The sequence below is a fragment of the Aulonocara sp. 'chitande type north' Nkhata Bay genome, linkage group LG7 (genome assembly GCF_057382095.1).
Source record: "Aulonocara sp. 'chitande type north' Nkhata Bay isolate Kocher_YH1m ecotype deep benthic linkage group LG7, A_spYH_male_GT1.1, whole genome shotgun sequence".
In the NCBI taxonomy this organism is placed as follows: Eukaryota; Metazoa; Chordata; class Actinopteri; order Cichliformes; family Cichlidae; genus Aulonocara; species Aulonocara sp. 'chitande type north' Nkhata Bay.
The window spans coordinates 45254934-45273046 of NC_141350.1; the positions used below are offsets into that span (position 1 = coordinate 45254934).

General features: G+C 38.1%; 2 protein-coding genes across 6 annotated transcripts in view; both read left to right on the forward strand.

The window, feature by feature from the left end:
- Positions 1–504: 504 nt before the first annotated feature.
- Positions 505–11867, forward strand: opn4xa (opsin 4xa). 2 transcript variants are annotated; one of them, XM_086302551.1, is made up of 10 exons: positions 505–749; positions 3270–3411; positions 5385–5518; positions 7093–7296; positions 7373–7544; positions 8297–8458; positions 8621–8728; positions 8817–8985; positions 9196–9344; positions 9467–11867. In XM_086302551.1, exons 1-10 carry the CDS (start codon positions 536–538, stop codon positions 9489–9491), a joined length of 1479 nt encoding a protein of 492 aa, XP_086158677.1. In that variant the 5' UTR covers positions 505–535; the 3' UTR covers positions 9492–11867. The 2 variants fall into 2 exon arrangements, with proteins under 2 accessions (XP_086158677.1, XP_086158678.1); XM_086302552.1 differs by having other exon boundaries at positions 3276–3411.
- Positions 11868–14878: 3011 nt separating this feature from the next.
- Positions 14879–18113, forward strand: part of pdlim5b (PDZ and LIM domain 5b) — a 34684-nt gene continuing 31449 nt past the window's right edge. Inside the window, exon 1 of one of the 4 annotated variants that reach the window (XM_086300734.1) lies at positions 14879–15130. Coding sequence is in view for 3 of the 4 variants with exons in the window: in XM_086300733.1 (XP_086156859.1) it covers positions 16010–16011 (2 nt within the window). In the remaining variant the exon portion in view is untranslated. Of the gene's footprint in view, positions 15131–15824; positions 16012–18113 lie in introns of those variants that run through there. The other 3 variants (XM_086300733.1, XM_086300736.1, XM_086300735.1) reach the window with 3 other exon arrangements.

The following is an 18113-nucleotide window of genomic DNA, read 5'->3' on the forward strand; positions in this document are numbered from 1 at the left end:
GTGGTTGGAAATTGGCACATATTGCTAGGTTTCGCTAGGAAGTGCAGTGACCCAGAAGTGTGAAAGGCTTAGCCTCCTCTGGCTAGAATGTAACCATACTGAGTCTCAACAGAGAAGAAAAGGGGGTATAGACGAGGATGGGCTACAATTGGCAGCATGAGGTAAACACTGAGAGGCTTTTACCTGAGCATTTTCTCTTTACACAAGGATGAGCAGGAAACATGTATGACACTTTGTAAATGGTCTGCTGCTTTTCAAAAACCCCAATCTGTCTCTCCCTAATTCTCAAAGCACCCAATGGGATGCAGCAGAGAGCTGGGGTGTGTCATTTCCTCACTTCCTCTGAAAGCAGCTTTAGATGTTGTGCTCCAGCAATGGGTATCAGACATGCAGTTATTAATGTGCATAAGAGGAAAACAAAATTTGGAAAAGACACAAAAATCTGTCACGTGTAATGTCTTGACTTGACCGCGCCGGCCACATGAACAGCTGCACATGGACACCCTCATGCACGCATCACACACCAGCTTGATCGATGTGTTTTGCCATAAGAGAGCTGTGTGTGATGGGAAGCTTGCTGGGGAGGTTGGGTCAGTGCGTTGCTTGCTTGCTTTCTGCCCTTCTGAGTATTCTCATCTTCTATCCAGCACTGGCAGCAGCAGAAGCCTGCATTTGGATTTGGGGGGGTTCACTATTATACGCTGTGCAGCTTCACTGCCGCAGAACAAAGGGGCTTTCTGGAGAAAACGGTAAAGTAATGTTCTGTTAATTTAGCAAGTTTTGCATGAGTAGTATGGAGCAAACTCCTCTGAAGTTTATTTAAAGAAATTATTACTGTTATTACAGGGAGACTCTTATTTAGGATTTAAATAAATACTTATGAGCAGTAATTGAATTAGGACAGATGCATACCATGTCAGCAAGGAGCACTACGTGAAGCAGACAATGCAAGTTCAGCAGTGACATTGATTAGATGTGCATGCAATTTATGTGACTTGAGCCTTTCATATGAAACAATGCTTTGATGCCTAATGTGGGGAAGTAAGTGGTCATTTTAAGTTCCTTTGACGCACAAAGGCTTTGCTGAGAGGATAGCAAGAGATCAACCTGTTGGTTTCGTACCGTGAATGTCTATGTGTACTCCACCCACTCTGTGGCATGTCTATGTGTACTCCACCCACTCTGTGGCATGTCTATGTGTATGATCATGGTTAATAGCACAAAAGAAAATTCAGCTCCATCATTTCAAAAACATAAACACATTTAGTGGATTTTAAAAGGTGTGCAAAAAAAAAAACATTGCAAAGACAATTTATGCAATATCAATAAGACTCAGCACAGCTGTGACTGATTAAATATCGTGCTATCACTTAGCTTAATTTTCAATGAGTCAGACTCATTGTTCTTGTTCTTAAACAATCAAATTATTAATGCAGTAAAGTGTCAGATTTACTGGTAGCTAACTTCTTCTTATTCTGAAGATGTAGTTAATATTACATGGTATTAACTCCAACATATTAACAAAACATAACCCTGTTTAATCAGAAATTCCTGGACTTCATCTATGCCATCTGTGTAATAAACATTTCTTATTTACAGAAAAAACTATAATTTGACATTTAAACAAAATGCTGTTATGCTTCCATAAACCTCAGCTCCCAAAGAGACATCAATTTTGAAATATGTGTCTTGAGAATGACCGGATTTATGAAAGCCCTGAACTGTATAGAAGATTTTTGTGGTGCATATATATTAACAGACATGAGTTCTTATTCCACTGCATAGGGAAGCGTGTGCGTCCCAACACTGAGGAGACCCTGAGCTAATGGTCAATTTCTCCTGTCATTAAATCTTAAATCAAAGAAATTAAGAAATTTAAAGAGGATTAAAAAGTTTCAGAATGTACAAAGAAAACAAAATCAGAGCAACCTGAACAAAATAAAGCGAGATGCCAGATGTAAATTTTTAGTGTCTGATTTCTTACCCCATCCAATGATGTCAACCTCAGATCCTTCTATAAACTTGTATACATCTGCTCAGTAACCCTGAGAAAGAAAAGCTCCCCTCACTATTTTTTTTGTTTGTTTTTTGAGCAGCATTGTTGGTAATACACATGGCCCCATGATATACCCATAAGATTAAAAGTGTACAGACATGCTCTCTAAAGTAGTTTTCAAATGTGCTTTCAGCTCTGAGCTTTTCTATAGATTAACTAACAAAGATGCAAGCGGGAAAGGAAATCTCCAAAGCAGCTAGATTATAGAGTTTTTAATCTAGATACTTCCTAGTGCACTGGTTTTACCCAGTGTCACAACACAACGGTGTCCTCTCCTAAACAGTTTTCAGTGGGAATGCAGCTGGTGCTAACTACTCCCTACTGCGTGCTAAATGTAAGAAACGACAGCTATGAACAGGAATTGTGAAAACATTTAAAGCTACCCCCAAATCAGTGTAGCTTTAAGCTATATGCTAACACCTGCTGTTTACAAAATCAACTTGCACATACACTGATGTTCAGCAATTATTGCAGTGATCTTTACCTTACAATATAAAGTGTCTAGAGGCCACTGTTGTTGTGATTTGGTGCTTTATAAATAAAACTGAACTAGACTGAAAAACTGAATTTACCATCACAGTTTACTGCAGTGTTTTTAAAATGAGGGATCTAATTTTAAAAGAAATTAAAAAGGGATTCAAGTTGACTATTATTTTTTAATTGACATAAAACAGTCACTCGAAATCATTCAGGACCATTATAGTCAGAAGAATTATAGTATGTGGAAAACCAAGAGCAGCAGCATATAACAAAGCAGGCAGATGACAGATCGTGTTGTCGAGTTGACTAAATAAGACTCGGCATGAAAGGAAGAGCAGGGTCTGAGGTGAGTCACGAAGCTGGCTGGAGATGCGCAATAGTTTTGAGCAGCCTAAACAGCATGTGAGATGGACGTGGGCTGCCATTGGGATCAGCTGACATGAAGAACTGAGGCTGAGGATGATTTCATGGCCTGATCAAACTCTAAGCTCAATTTGTAAAAGTATGTGGACAATTTAATCCACAAAAATCAAATGCAGTGAACAGAAACAGTAACTAAGTAAAGTGTTGCAGTCTTGCAGTCTGTTTTCAGCCTCTCATGCAGTATTATAGTTGTTGATCATAATATTTTTTGTTGGGGAGTTAAGCAGCTCAAAGCTGAATATTGTGTGTATGTCTGAAAAAAAACGTTGTGCACAAAGATCCACTGATGCTGACGTCTGTGTGGTTGAAGTCACAGAAATGGACGTGGAGCGTGGCTTCTATCAGCTGGTGGAGGTCCAGGACCACATTCACTACATCTTTGCTTTCGTTGTTTCTGTGATTGGAACAGTGGGCGTTACCGGGAACGCCTTGGTCATGTATGCCTTTTACTGGTAAGCCACTCTACACATGGAAATGATCATGGGAACAAATATGCTTATCTTTTAGAGCTGCATCTTTGCGGACCTGAAAATAAGTTTGGAATATTTTAATATTTGATACATTTTTTTGTGTTCTATAAAATATGTGTCTTATTTACTTTTCACACGGCACCCTGAGTGTTTTTAAATTGTGGTTACACAAAAAATGTGATGGACGGATGAATTTTCTGCTATTCATTCGGATTTGATGATGCTCATAACATTTCAAATAATTTCAGTGAGCCATTTGAGGTGGCTCTATTCTGAGCCCTGGCTGACTGACCAAGCTCCTCATTCTGTCTGTAAGGGAGAGGCCAGGCAGAGGAAGGTCATTTCTGTCAATTACGTATATCAGGGTGGGATTGTAGATCAACTGGTATATTTAAGTCTTTGCTTTCAGATTTCTCTTGACCACAGCTGCCCAGTACAGCATTCGCATTACTGCAGATGTAGACTGTACCAATCTGTTAGAATTCAGTTCTATTCAATTCACTTTTATTTATGTAGCCTCAATTTCCAACAACAGTCACATCAAGGTGCTTAATATTGTAAAGCAAAGACCCTAAAATAATATAGACAAACCCCAACAATGATGGGAATCCCCCAGCAGCCTAAATCTATTGCAGCATAACTAAGGGAGGATTCAGTGTCACCTGATCCAGCCCTAACTATAAACTTTGTCAAAAAGGAAAGTTTGAAGCCTAATCTTAAAAGTAATGTGGGAGCTGGTTCAACAGAAGATGGGCCAGAAAACTGAAGGCGCTTCCTGCCATTCTACTTTTAAATATGCTCATTGCACCAGAACCCTACAGACCCTCCTGGAGGCGGTGGATCCACAGGAGGACAAGGCCACAGTGTGCAAATTTTCTCAAGCATCTTCAATCTCCAGTTCTAGCATCCCTGTTTTGAAGTTCACTCAGGCCAGATACTGAGCCTGAAGTACCCTCTGATACGTCCATCTTTATGTGTGTGGGTGTGTGAGCATTAAAAAATATATCTGTGGATGCAGGTTGCAGTGAAAAAAAGACATCGAGATTAAAGTGTTGTTAGATGAGTTATGAGTTAGCCAGTATAACAAATATCTGGGCAGCACAGTGGCGCTTTAGTAACCTTAAAGCAAGTTCTAGATTTGAACCCGTCCAAAGACATGCTTGTCAGGTTTTGATTTTGTGATTACTGTGCAGCTACAGCTATCATTTAAGCACTAGATAACATGTAGCATATAGTCCATTACAATTGTTGTATTTTACTTGAAATAAAGAAGCTGTGGAGAAGTTTTTTAATGTATAAATTTTACTTACTTATAGTCAAAAATCACAAAAATCATGTGGAAAACCTCTGAAATATATACAAGTGGTTGAAATTCTAATGACAAAAGCGAAAATAATATTTTCCATTGAAGAAAAGTTTGTTTTTGTTTGCATATTCTTAGTTTTATAAAGTCAAACTTCTGAATCAGGCAAAATTGTAACTGGTGCATCTCTAGTTATGACAGATAAAATAAAATATAATTACATCCTATTAACATGTAATGTAGTTAACAATAAAATGTATTAATAATAATAATGCAAGTGACTTTTAACGAATACTTACATGTGGTAACTGATTGATTTAGTCCTTAGGCTGTAACAAGGTAGTCATTAAAAAAATCAATTGTTATTGAAGTTGTGCTAGCATTTCATCTAAAATGTATTTGACACTGTTATTTGGTGTTATTAGTACTTTGTAATTCCTTTGTTGAGTGGGACTATAACATACAAACTATTGGATGAACACTGAATTGACCATGTCTACAAACAACTCCAGGGCAAACAAAAGCTCTCATGATGAACACACAATGAGCACTGTGGTGGAGTAATAATGTCCCTGCTGGTCATGTTACAATGAAGAGTAGTGTGACAGTAAAACTGGCTTGTGGGATACTAATCGCTTTTAATGTGTTTCAGCAACAAGAAGCTGCGGACGCCCCCCAACTTCTTCATCATTAACCTGGCAGTCAGTGACTTCCTCATGGCAATTACACAATCACCCATCTTCTTTGTCAATTCCCTTTACAAGGGTTGGATTTTTGGAGAAACAGGTATTTTCCTACATCCAAGGTTTTGCATATCAGAGGATAATACAAATAATTATATCAGGTCTTAGAATGAGATAAATAGAACCTGACAACAAAATGTGAGCCGACATGAAGAAGCAGTGTGTGAAAGGCTATATCCCCGTGACTCAGTAGCTCATGCAACCAACAATAACTTAAAGTAGTAGTTTTCAGTATCAGTGTTTTTCTGTATATCTTTCTGGAGGAATTTTGGCCCACTCTTCTTTACAATGTTGCTTTAGTTCACTGAGGTTTCTGGGCATTTGTTTATGTGCAGCTCTCTTAAGGTCCCACCACAGCATTTCAGGCAGACTGAGGTCTGGGCTTTGACTGGGTCATGGGAACTCCTTGATTCTTTTTTAGGCATGCTGCTGTACATTTAATCATTCACTGATGTGCTCGGGATCATTGTCGGCATGACACAATTTCTGCCAAGCTTTAGCTTCATACTTGACTCTAGAACACTTTGGTTAACAGAGGAGTTCGTGGTTGGCTCAGTGAGTGCAAGGTTCCCAGGTCCTGTGGCTGCAAAACGAGCCCAAATCATCACTTCTCCACCACCACAGCTGGTATGAGGATTATGCTAATTTGCTGTGTTTAGCTTTTACTGATCATTGTGACCAAACACTTTGGTCGTGTCTCTCCAAAGGACATTGTTCCACAAGTTTTGCGGTTTGTTCAGATTCAACAGGGGAAGACACACAGACTTGAAACCAGGAGGCTTGTACTGGCAATCCTTCCGAATAAGTCTCGCTTGTTCAGTCTTTTTCTAATTGTATTGTCATGAACTTTAACATTTAATGTTCTAACTGAGGCCTACATAGTTAGAAATGTAGTTCATGAGATATTTGCGAATTCTGCAAGCATTGCATGGCCTAACCTTGGGGCAATGTCGGGTTCTGGGAAGATTGTGGGAAACCTGAATGCTGCAGACCAGCAAATTATCACAAACTTGTGGTTTTATAGAGGTGCTCACATTAGCTGATGAGCAGCTAATCAAGTTCATGTGATTAACAGTGCCTGGCTGATACTTTCCCTTTTAGTTCATATCGAAGCAACAAGGATGTGCTTAGTATTTCACACACTGCATTTTCTGTTTCAGTTCTGCATTTTGGCTCAGTTTCTTATTAAATAAATGATGTCCTTGCAGCTTATATGAGGTTGTATCTACCTAATGATAAGGACCAGATTGTATTTATTATGTCCTGATATGTAAAACCTTAGAGTTGTGCTTGTCATTTTACTATGACTGTATAAATAATTTACATTTAATATTAAATATCTTTATCCTTTACACATATTTCTACGTAAACGTTGTTCATATTGTAATCATATTGAAATCTCTTATTGAGCTACATACTATAACTTAATTTTAACTGCTGTAACGAAGACATTTCCCAACCAATGGATAAATAAAGTATGCGCTTTCTTACTTTATATAGCACCTTTTTTTAGTTAGAATCTGTTGATGGTGGAACAGTGTTTAGTGGAGATGTGTTCACCAGTCTAACAGAGAACAAAAATAAATAAATGCGTACTTTTTTCCTTTCCCCCTGCAGGATGTAAAATATATGCCTTCTGTGGTGCTTTATTTGGAATCGCCTCAATGATAAACCTTCTGGCCATCTCTATAGACCGCTATGTTGTTATCACCAAACCTCTGCAGGCATTACAATGGACCTCCGCGAGACGCACTTACCTCATTATTGCCCTCGTGTGGCTATATTCATTAGCCTGGAGCCTCGCACCACTCTTAGGATGGAGTAAGTGACTTAATTTTTCCCTCCTTACCAATTTTTAAGTAAGCGTCTACCTTATCATACTTTTTTTTCTCTTAAGGTTCATATATACCAGAAGGTCTGATGACCTCGTGCACATGGGACTATGTGACCTCCACTCCAGCCAATAAAAGTTACACTTTGATGTTGTGCTGCTTCATATTCTTCATCCCTCTTGGCATTATATCCTACTGTTACCTCCGCATGTTCCTAGCAATTCGCCAAGCAAGCAGGTACATCTAGATAAATAGATTTATAATATTCAATATTATAAATATTACTTTTTTTCTGAATATGCATAATTTAATATTGTTTTTAGGAAGTCATTTTAATACATGTTTGCTGGAAGTCCCATTCTGGCCGCTTGCATGTAAGCCAGTAAAAAAAAGGGGAAAAAAATACCTTTTCCAATAAACAGTACTCACCTTTATGGCGGGTACTGCAAGAAGTGATGAAAGTCGGGTTTTTGGATACAACCCAGGGACCAAGCATCAGTTTTTAGTGGACTAAACTCAAGTTTTTAAGTCTGAGGTCATCAGGGCAGGATCATGCATCTCAATGTTTCTGTACATAGTCAATTTGTTCTATAGGACAATTAGTGCAGTTCTACTGCAAGCTCGTGAGACATCTAACTAATAACCTTTCCCTTTGCCTGCCTGGGCTGTAAAGCATTCCAGCACATGCCTGCTTCAGCATAATTTAAAAGGAGATTTGCGGCCATCAACATAATTCAGATCATAGGGTCGGTGCACACTGTAAATGCTCACATGCACCTGGTCAGTTTGGGACTTCAAATTAAACTAAGTGTATGCATGTGCAATGATGTTTAAAAAGGTGGTAAATGTCAAAGTGAGATCCCAGTTTCCCAGTAGATCGCTGTATGTGCTGCTTTTAAAGATCCCCTTACCCACACCTCTGGCCTTCATTTCACCCTCTAAAGTCTTATAATTTGTTACTGACCACAAAATTCTTTGTCTTCTTATAGAGATGTGGAGCAGTTGGGCAATCAAGTGAGAAAGTCAACACCGATCCAACAGCACTCCATCAAAACTGAATGGAAGCTAGCCAAGATTGCTTTTGTGGTCATCATAGTGTTTGTGCTTTCTTGGTCCCCCTATGCATGTGTCACCCTCATAGCATGGGCTGGGTAAATATGATACGTTAGCACTTAATGCTATGATATGTAAAAATAGCTTGGTAGACCCTGGTTTGCAGGGAGTTGCAGGTAGTAGAACACCCTTACTTAAAGCATTTCAAGCTACAGTATAAGTATGATCATCTCTTATCATGTTTCATCTCTGTCCATCAGATATGGAGGCATTCTCAGCCCTTATTCCAAAGCCGTCCCAGCTGTTATAGCCAAGTCATCAGCCATATACAATCCTGTAATCTATGCCATAATTCACTCAAAATACAGGTAACTGTGATCATCTAATTAACTGACAAACTAATCCTGAAATGTAATGGCACAATTTGTTAAAAGATCATGTTTTTTTTTTCAACAGGATCACCCTTGCAGAAAAAGTACCTTGCTTGCACTTCCTAGCCCATGCTCGCAGGAAAGACTGCATATCAGTATCGCTCAGCGAATCCTCCTTAAGGGACTCCGTGCTGAGTAGACAGTCATCAGACTCCAAGCTGCACATAGTTTCCTCCATTACAACAACTGACACGGTGAGTACTGGATGCTGCACTAGTCTTTGAAAGTGAGAAAAATCCTGAGCATGTTAACTGTTTACAGCAGTATACAATTACCGTCCCATTCATATAACGTGGGTTTAGTTAGATATGTCAGTAGTTGTAGTAGTTTTACCATAAGAGCAGTTGCATGTTGTAAATATGCAGATGTAAATTCTTATCTTGATATACATACGTGTCTTGTAGCATGTTTGGAATGATGTGGAGCTGAATCCTATTGATCAGAGTCATACTTTGGGATCCAGCTATTCCCTTGGAACTCTGAGGGATAGAGAGTGTCAGTCATTGACTAAACACACAAAAAGAAAGAAAAGCCGAAGCCAGGAACAGCTAAGGTAGGCCCTAATCATTTGAACTGTTGATTTCCAATTCATATTACTGGCAAGTCAAACGCTTTGAAGATAAAACATGTCTTTCCCACAAAACACTTACATTTATATTTCATTTTAATTCTCAGAGCAAGGTTCAGTGAACAGTTGTGATCACAATCTATTGACTGAGTCAGTTAAAAGACTTCTATTGCATATTGGAAGGAAGAGGAATACGGACAATCTGGAATCAGCCAAAGAAATGTAAAGATGGGTATGATATGAGTTTAGACAAGAAGAAAAAAAAGCACAAAAAATATGAAGTCCTCATCCAGCCACACTTTGGATAAATGTCGAGCAAGAAAAATCCAGTGTAATCTTCACATTCAATTTCAAAGACTGATGTTTGGAGGAAGGCTGTTTTGAGAAAAATAAATGGAGTTACACAAAGCAGACGGAGAGAACTGTGAATTGACTTATGGTTCAGCAACACTAGCGTAAAAATAGGATGTCAACCTTCTTGCAACTAACTTGCAAAACTCAACAGTTACCCAGTAACTGCAAAGCAAAGAAACAATTGCAAGTAGTTACAGTCACTAGCTAGTCAACCAGAGGTTGAGTGCTTAACAGTCTTAACCTCTGGGCAACCAGTTTTGACCACAAGGCGATTACACAGGTCACATTGTAGGAGGAACCTGTCTCCAAACAACTGTGGTCTGACTTGAATTGACTGCAATCGTCAAGGTTTGCAAATAACTGCCGTGTCATTTATAAATGCAAACAGATCGCCAACGTGCTGCAATCAAGTCTGTGCTGATGAGCACAACTTGTATGTGATGCGTTTTTTTGCAACAGTGGACACCAACTAAAATGGGTGCCAAATGGTTGTATTCTGGCTATTTTCCAATAACAAAGTTGCAGAGCACCAAAGACATTTTACAGTTAAATTACAGTCACAATTTTGCAACCATGTTCAGTTAATTAATGTGCGAAGATTTCTTTCAAAAACACTAGCTTGTTAAATGTTAAAGAGATGCACCAATCCAGTGCTTGGATCAGATATTTGTCCGATCACGATTCAAAAAGCTGGAGCAGAAATAAGTGGCACGATTCAATTGATTTGATTTGATTTGATTTGATTCAGTGTTGTACTGCCATAACCATGCCACTACTCAATAGCAGGCCAAAGGTTGCTAGCGGTTGCAGCAACATGTTTTCTTTGTATGTTTGCACTATTTCTTGACAAAATGTGGTCAAGTGAAATACCACAATTGTAGGTCTTTGACATCGTTGCTTTCCCTGTTGGTGTCTCTCTGTCTCTTGCTTTCACATTATATTCAATGTAACACTCGTTGGGTAGCTTTCATTGCAGGCTCAGTCACTTAATATTATCTCAGCCTCTTGCCAGCTCCACTCCACAACTGACACACAAGTGCACAGTTAGAGCAAGAAAATGAGAACCTTGTGCAACTCTGAATAACAGCAGCATATAACAATGCCTCTCACACTAAGCTAAAATAAGACAAGACCATATATGTAAAAACAAACAAACAAACAAACAAAACAAAAAAACTTACTTTGTTTCCCATTGCCATTTAATAAGCTGTTAATATATGCATTACATTACATTTAGAGCCAGGATATATCATTTTAATAAAAAATGTAATAATATTTCTCAATCTCTTTCTCAGAGTGAGTAATACAGCTTGTCAATTTAACATCAGCATCAGATATTTGGTATATTTGGCATCAGTAGATATCCAAAGCCACTGTGCTGGTATTGTATTCAAACTGGGAAAACGCTGGATAGGTGCATAGTTAAGGATCTTCTTTGTCTGCGTGTGTGTGTTTGTGTGTGCGCGTGTATGTGTGTGTGTGTCCGAGGACTTGTTTATTATCGTCTTGTTGTAAGGACGCTGAGAATTCTCTTTTTAAAACAGCACTGAATGAGGAAGCTAATTGTATCCATTTGTTTACATTATAACTAAGGCTACATGTATTTATATGCCTCAGTAAAATATGATCACTGCTGTATTTCATGTAAAAGTCTGTTCTATATTGTATTATTTAGAAGGTTAAATATATTTGTTTATAACGAGTGTTGCTCATCGATGAACTGATTTGATTGCATTAAAGACACTGAATAACAAGAATACATTTTGTATTTGTTGACACGTGCTCTAAGTTTTTGTGATCCCGCAGATTAGGATTTTTACAGCCTAAGACTGGGAAGACAGTGACATGGTTAGTCTGCAACTCAACATTTATCTGAAACAGAAAGCATTCTGATCCAACTTGGATCACAGTCAGATCAAAATGTTTTTGTACCGCTTTTATTCACTGGAAGTATTTTGGGAACTATTTTTATTATGAAGCATTGTGCAAGTCAAAGTATGTGAATTTATGTGCAAAAGACACAACAAACGCACCGTTTTGTCAATACGTGTTCTCGGGCATAGAACTGTCACAATCACTAACATGCATTGAGTCTTTGTTCACATACTTATGTGTGTATTTGCTGCCATAAATAAAGGTTTCCATATGCTCTTTTGCAAATGATTTTCAGTATCTTTATTTTAATCTAAAGCAAAAATACATCCAAAATAAATCAGTTCTACTATTTTACTTTAAAGCGATTTATTACTGAAGAATTTTTCTTTTTCTTTTTGCATATAACAGTCGACACTTTTGCATATAATGCATGAGAGCGAGAGGAAGCAGACATTCAGAGCAGGTAGAAAGGTAATTACTTTTAACAGTTTTCTGCTTCCTCCAGCTGAAAAAAGTAACAACTCCCTGATTCATTCAATTACAGTTAAAGATATAGCGGCGCAGTACACTAGACCTTTTAATCCTCCCAGATATGGCTGACGTGAAGAAATGTAACAGTTAGCGCCCCGGTGTTCAAAAAATTCACACTGCCACAAAAATGACTGATTACAAAATACACTGGATAAAGGTATCACCTGCCCTTTCACCAGGATGCTGGGAAATAAAGGCTACATCCTACATTTATTACATTACTGGACTACTGTCTCAAACTTATCTCCCTAACAGGTTTGTGTCAGTAAATAAATGAGTGGTTTTGTAATTATTGCGTTTTGTGTGATTTTTTTTCCTGTGATGTCATCAGCTGTGTGTTATCCTTAAACTCCTACCCTAAAATCCAAGCATGAGATGACATGCAGTTTCACAGGATGTGAAGATCAAAGCTTTGCCTCTAGAAATGGTAACATAGATGTGTATCTAACTAAATATTACAGTATAAAAATAAAATACTGCAATCTAAATCATATTGTAATCTGTTTCATGCTTATCAAAAGTAAGATTAAGACAATAGGTAATTTTTATTTGTGCTAAAAACGTGAGACACATACAATGATAGACATGCATACTGTAGGCTTGTGAAACAGTAATCGGATCATTGTGGATAACAAAATAAAATACTGGCACACTTCTGTCCTGTCTGAAACTTTAGCTCTGGGTATACTGATACTAACTGCTTAAGGGCCTTTAAGTAACAAACAAGTATAGGTCTAGGCAAATCCCTTCTGCTTTCATTTTCAAATGACATTGCACCCTCTGAAATAGATTTCTACCCTGAGGGCATAAATCACGTGGTATCTTCAGTCAAAGTCCACAGTGCCTGTGGATGTGAAGCATTTTTCTGACCACTAGAGGGCACACTAACACTAAAACCTAAATCACTGCCATATTACAGCAGCCACATGATAACAAAAATCTAATTTATAAATGAGAAAAGGCTTTATTGGTTATACAATCCAAATCAATGCAAAAAGAGGCCTTAAACTCACACAAAGGAATTTGTGTGGGCTTCCTCTGTGAATATTTTACATGTATTTTACATGTATTTTAAATTTTAAACATTAATGCAGTTTTTTTTTAAAATTCCCACCACAAATGCAAAGCAGGGATCAGTGATGTCTCCGCTGATAATTCAAAATGTATTACAGCATGTCTGACCTGCACACTGGTACGCCACACGTTAGTGGAAAACATGATGACATCGCTCAGTGATGCAACAGGGGAAGTCAGTGCCCTGTCAGATGCTTAAATATTTCTTTCATAAGATCATGCAAAAGTATCAGCCTCATACCTTCCAGTAACCACTGACAATCAGCTACTGCTGAATGACTAACTTTCCTTGGCTCAAAAATGCCAGTGAGACTATTTTAACTTCTTCATTTTTACTGCAGGCCTAAATCTACTGCTGTGCGATACTGCAAAGTTTGGCATTAATCTAATACCAAGTAAATACAGGGGCAGTATTGCTGATACCAATACTGATACAGATACAAAGGCAGTTTATAGGGGAGCTTGTCATGACTTGTGACATGACTCACTGTTCATTTGCAATTCCTGACCACATTTTAATGATCATTTTTTAATATTACACAATAATTAGTTAACACAACAAAACACACCTTTTAGCTTTTCATGTATTTTTTTTCTCTGTAATGTAAATGTATCTGTCTCCAAAACACTTTGGATCAACTTCTTTTGTTTAAGTGTGTTACAGGCTATACATAAAATAGACATAACGGTAAACACAAAAAGACATTTCACGATGTGAAAGTTTGAGGTTCTTCTTTTTCATTCCTAAAAAGAAAATTAATTTAACACAATTCAACGGGCTACACACATTACTGAATTTAAATGACAGAAACAAAGTATTGATTCTGTCAATATCAATCTGGTATCGATACTATTGATATTTTGATAGCATTCACTTGTGACTAAATCCACCACAGAGGTAAAATTATTGTTAATTAGACCGTTACATCAGGCAAAATGTTAACAGGTTGTAAATGAACCAATTTAAGAAGCTATGGACACAAATTTAAGTGATACTATTATTTTGGGTCCTTTAAAAAAAAAAAAGAATTCATTTTTTAAGCTTTCATACAACACAAGCTAGATACTGTCTATTTGTCAAAAGTGACTAAAAACAAAACAAACAAACAAAAAAACTGTGAAGATGGAACAGTTTGGGGTTTTTGTGGTTGTAGTAGGCTCTTTCACGAGTTTGAACTCTGTTGTAACTGCAGAGGTGGAGGATTTGATCTAAATATCGTGTCAATACCAGCGTTGGTACTGGTATCGGACAGGATCAATACTTACTTAGGATCGATACTTAGCTTCTAGGAAGTTTCTAGGAAGTTCAGTATGTAGCTCACTGAAAAGTCCAAAACTTTTTGTGTTGACTGTTCTATCTAATTTATTTATAGCCACTTAAACAACAGAAGTTGAGCCAAAGTGCTTTAGAGACAGACACGTTTACATTCCAGGGAGAAAAAAAAGAAACATTTCAAAATACATAAAAAGAAAAACCCCTGAAAAGCCTCTTATCTTAAGTCGTGGTCATTAAAATGTGTTCAGAACTTGTGACGATTCATGTCATAAATCATGACGCACTACATAAGCTGCTTTTTTACGGTATTGGTAATAGTATTGGTGACACCGGCCCTGTATTTACTTGGTATCAGCACCGAGTTTTGCAGTATCGCATACCACCAGTTATCAAGTGTGCACTTGCAGTCTCATCCACTGTGCTTTTTATTCACCACCACTCACCTGCACTGCCCCAGCACTAAACAAGCCCACGCCTGCAGGCAGCCGCGTCGCCCCCAGTGAACCGCCTGGCGCGCTAAAGCCCTCCTACCCGGTAGCCACATAGGTTTGGCTTTAACGCGGAAGTTTCAGTTCCGCTCAGTCCAGTTGTTCAAAACTGAGAAGGGACTAAACACACTGCTGCTTCTCTCTCACCACCAAACCCGGCTCCACACAGCAAGGTGAGTTCTGCGCGGCACATCTCGCCAGTTTTCCTAGTAACAATTCAGAGAAAGTTACGCTCGCTATTTTACAGCTTCATGTTTCCGTTACAAAGCATTTCCAAGAAGAATAACCGTATTTAAATTTTCAGTCCTGCAAACGGAGTAACGCATTTGTTTTACCCAGTTTGCGTGAGAACGGTTTCAAGCAGGCTAAAAGTCCATGTGGAAATATTCACCATTATATTAAACATGTGCTTTATTGTGTCTGAGAGCTGCTAAGAGACTTTTGGTTCGGCTTCATTTCGCTTCTCTTACCTCCTTCAGAGGGGACACATGGGTGCAAACAACCGTAGCTGTTACTACTAGTGCACTCATCGCGCACTGTGAGGCAGCACGCTAAATTAAAAGGGTGCATGTTGAAAAGCAGGCTAGAATGTTGCATGTTTGATAAGAAGTAGCTTTTAATTTTGACATTGTCATTTATTTATGCAAAATGCAATCATTTGAGTATGAACAATTTCATGTGATCACCATTGCCTGGGTGTGACAATGCAAACATACTCAAATTAAGTGAGTCAACATATCTTGCAGTAACTGCACAGGACAAGCGTTTGACGTGCAGACCGTTTAAAGTTTCCTTCTTCAGACCGCGTTACCTGGAGATCACATGTAGGAAACCAGACTTGACACAGCTGTAGTTTGACATGCTGGGAAAGCAGTTTGTGAATGCTATTTACATTCAATGTGTGTGATTCGTAACTGAGACTGCTTTCCTACCATGAATGGAATTTTCATTTTGAGCTTTTTATTTTGAAGCATCTGCCATGTTTTTTTTTTTTTCTTTTTTAAATCTTGCTACAAGCAGGAACTAACGTTTGGAGTTACATATAGATCTAAATGTAAGTCAAAGTGTGATTTGGCTCACAGGTTTTGTGAGGCCACATGTGCAGTAACATACAAGTTTTACTGTTTAATGTAAATCCAGGAACTTTTGAGTTCAGACTGTGTGGTTAAGATCCAGGAAGTTAAATGACATCTAAGTACATTCAATTGCCTGAGCCATAACTTGATAGCGTGATTGTGCTGAAATGTTTATCAGACCGAAAGCAGCATTGTGATAGGAACTTGAACGATTAAAAAAAAAAAAAAAAGGCTCAAATTTGTCCCCTAACCAGTTTAGAGAAGGTTTGACGTTAGTCTTGTTAATACTTTCTCATGCCTAACTCAATTGCTTTTCTATGAAGACATTAAAAGGTGTGTCTGCTCATGTCTATGCATGATATCACTGCAGACTGCAAAACAAGCAGCAACATGAGATGAGCGTAATGTTTGTTCTCTCCATATTAGGTAATGTGACTTCAGTCAGCGTGAACCAGTTTTGCAGTATTTTTGCTTTCTTGAGACTGCTGAAAACTCACACTGAATGAATAAGTTAAACAACTGAGAAACTTCAGGCCTGCGTGTGTGCACGTGTGTTGCCAAGACATCATTTTCTGGGTCAAAGATCTTCCCGTAGCACAGACGGTATTTGTTTGTTGTGTCCTGTCACTATCCATAAAATGATTTCTTTGTCAGCGTTGGAGGTTTAGCGAAGTGAACTCAAGTGGGATAGTAAACAAAGCTTCTGGCAGTGTCAAAGGTGTGGTTGAGTTCCTTATTTTGAGGTTAGGAAGCTAGACGCTTTCATGTTCTTGTTTTTGGAGCTCTGTTGGTTTGTGTAGCTCTGCTGCGTTACAATAAATTGTTAAAGAATAAGACAAACATTTGTATTTGTGCTGAAAGAATGATTTATTAGAATATTTATCAAATATGTTTCTCATGTGATGCTGTACTTTGACAAACTGAATTGGGTGAATGCAGTTTATGGAGTTTATATTTAGGAAGGGATTTTTCATTTTAGCCAAAAATACACTTCCTGGCTCACAACTCAGCCTTAGGTCACCCTGAGCAGGCAGACAGCTGTTTTCAATCAGTTTGAGTCTTAATATAGACTTGCATATTTTTCCTGTTGATTAGTTTGGCGTGATAATATTATGTTCTACAAATAACAGAGCTATGGCCACATACCCAAAAAGTAAGTAGATAGATAGATAGATAGATATAGTAAAACTCAATTCACGTACCTTTAATTTCTCACAGTTGCCACTACAGCAATGACTACGAGTGTGTTTTAATAAGTTCACCAAGTTGACAGTCAATGTTTTTCATTGTCATGTAAAAATGTAGCCTAATGTTTTGTAAAAACACAACCCAGTCATATATTTTAGAAGAAAAATTACATTTAGAATGGCGTTAAAAGAGGTTAAAATGCCGTTTTTTCTTTCAAGTCACCCTGTTTACCTCATGGAGGTTTTGTGACAGCTTGCCTTACCTGTCCTAAATACTGCACACTACTGCTGTGTGTGTGCTTTGTGTTATTCAGGTGTTCACCTTCTCCATATCACTTTCACACATGATTTTAAGGCTCCCACCCCTCCCAAAGGTCTTTTGTGTCCTCTTCTTTTAAGGGCTCGTTCCCCTCTGGGCGTGATGATGAGATGATGTGCGCAGGCCAACACTCTGATCTGATTTATGTCTAGTACAACTAACCAGGTGACGGGTTCTAACAGGTGCTGCTTTGGCCCTTAGGGAACTTGTAATGGTAGCATGAATTATGACACCAAAAAGGCATAGCTCTGGGATGACAAGGCATTATTATTCATGAAATACCCATTGGGGAAAAAATGCAAAAAATGTGAGAATATATATTTTTTTATGCCTCTTTTTCACACCAGGCAATGAAATTGTACACAGTACGAGTTACATTCTCTGATGTGTTTCAGCTGCCAGGTTATGTCCTTAAAGGGAAATCTTCTCCATGAAAACCAGTAATAAAAGAGAAAGTTATTCAAGTACAAAGAATGGTTACGGATCTCATGTCAGACCCTTAGTTGGTTAGAAAACCGTAGCTTTTTGGGTTTAGATGTTTTTGAAGTTATTTGCTAAAAAATGTGCTTCCATA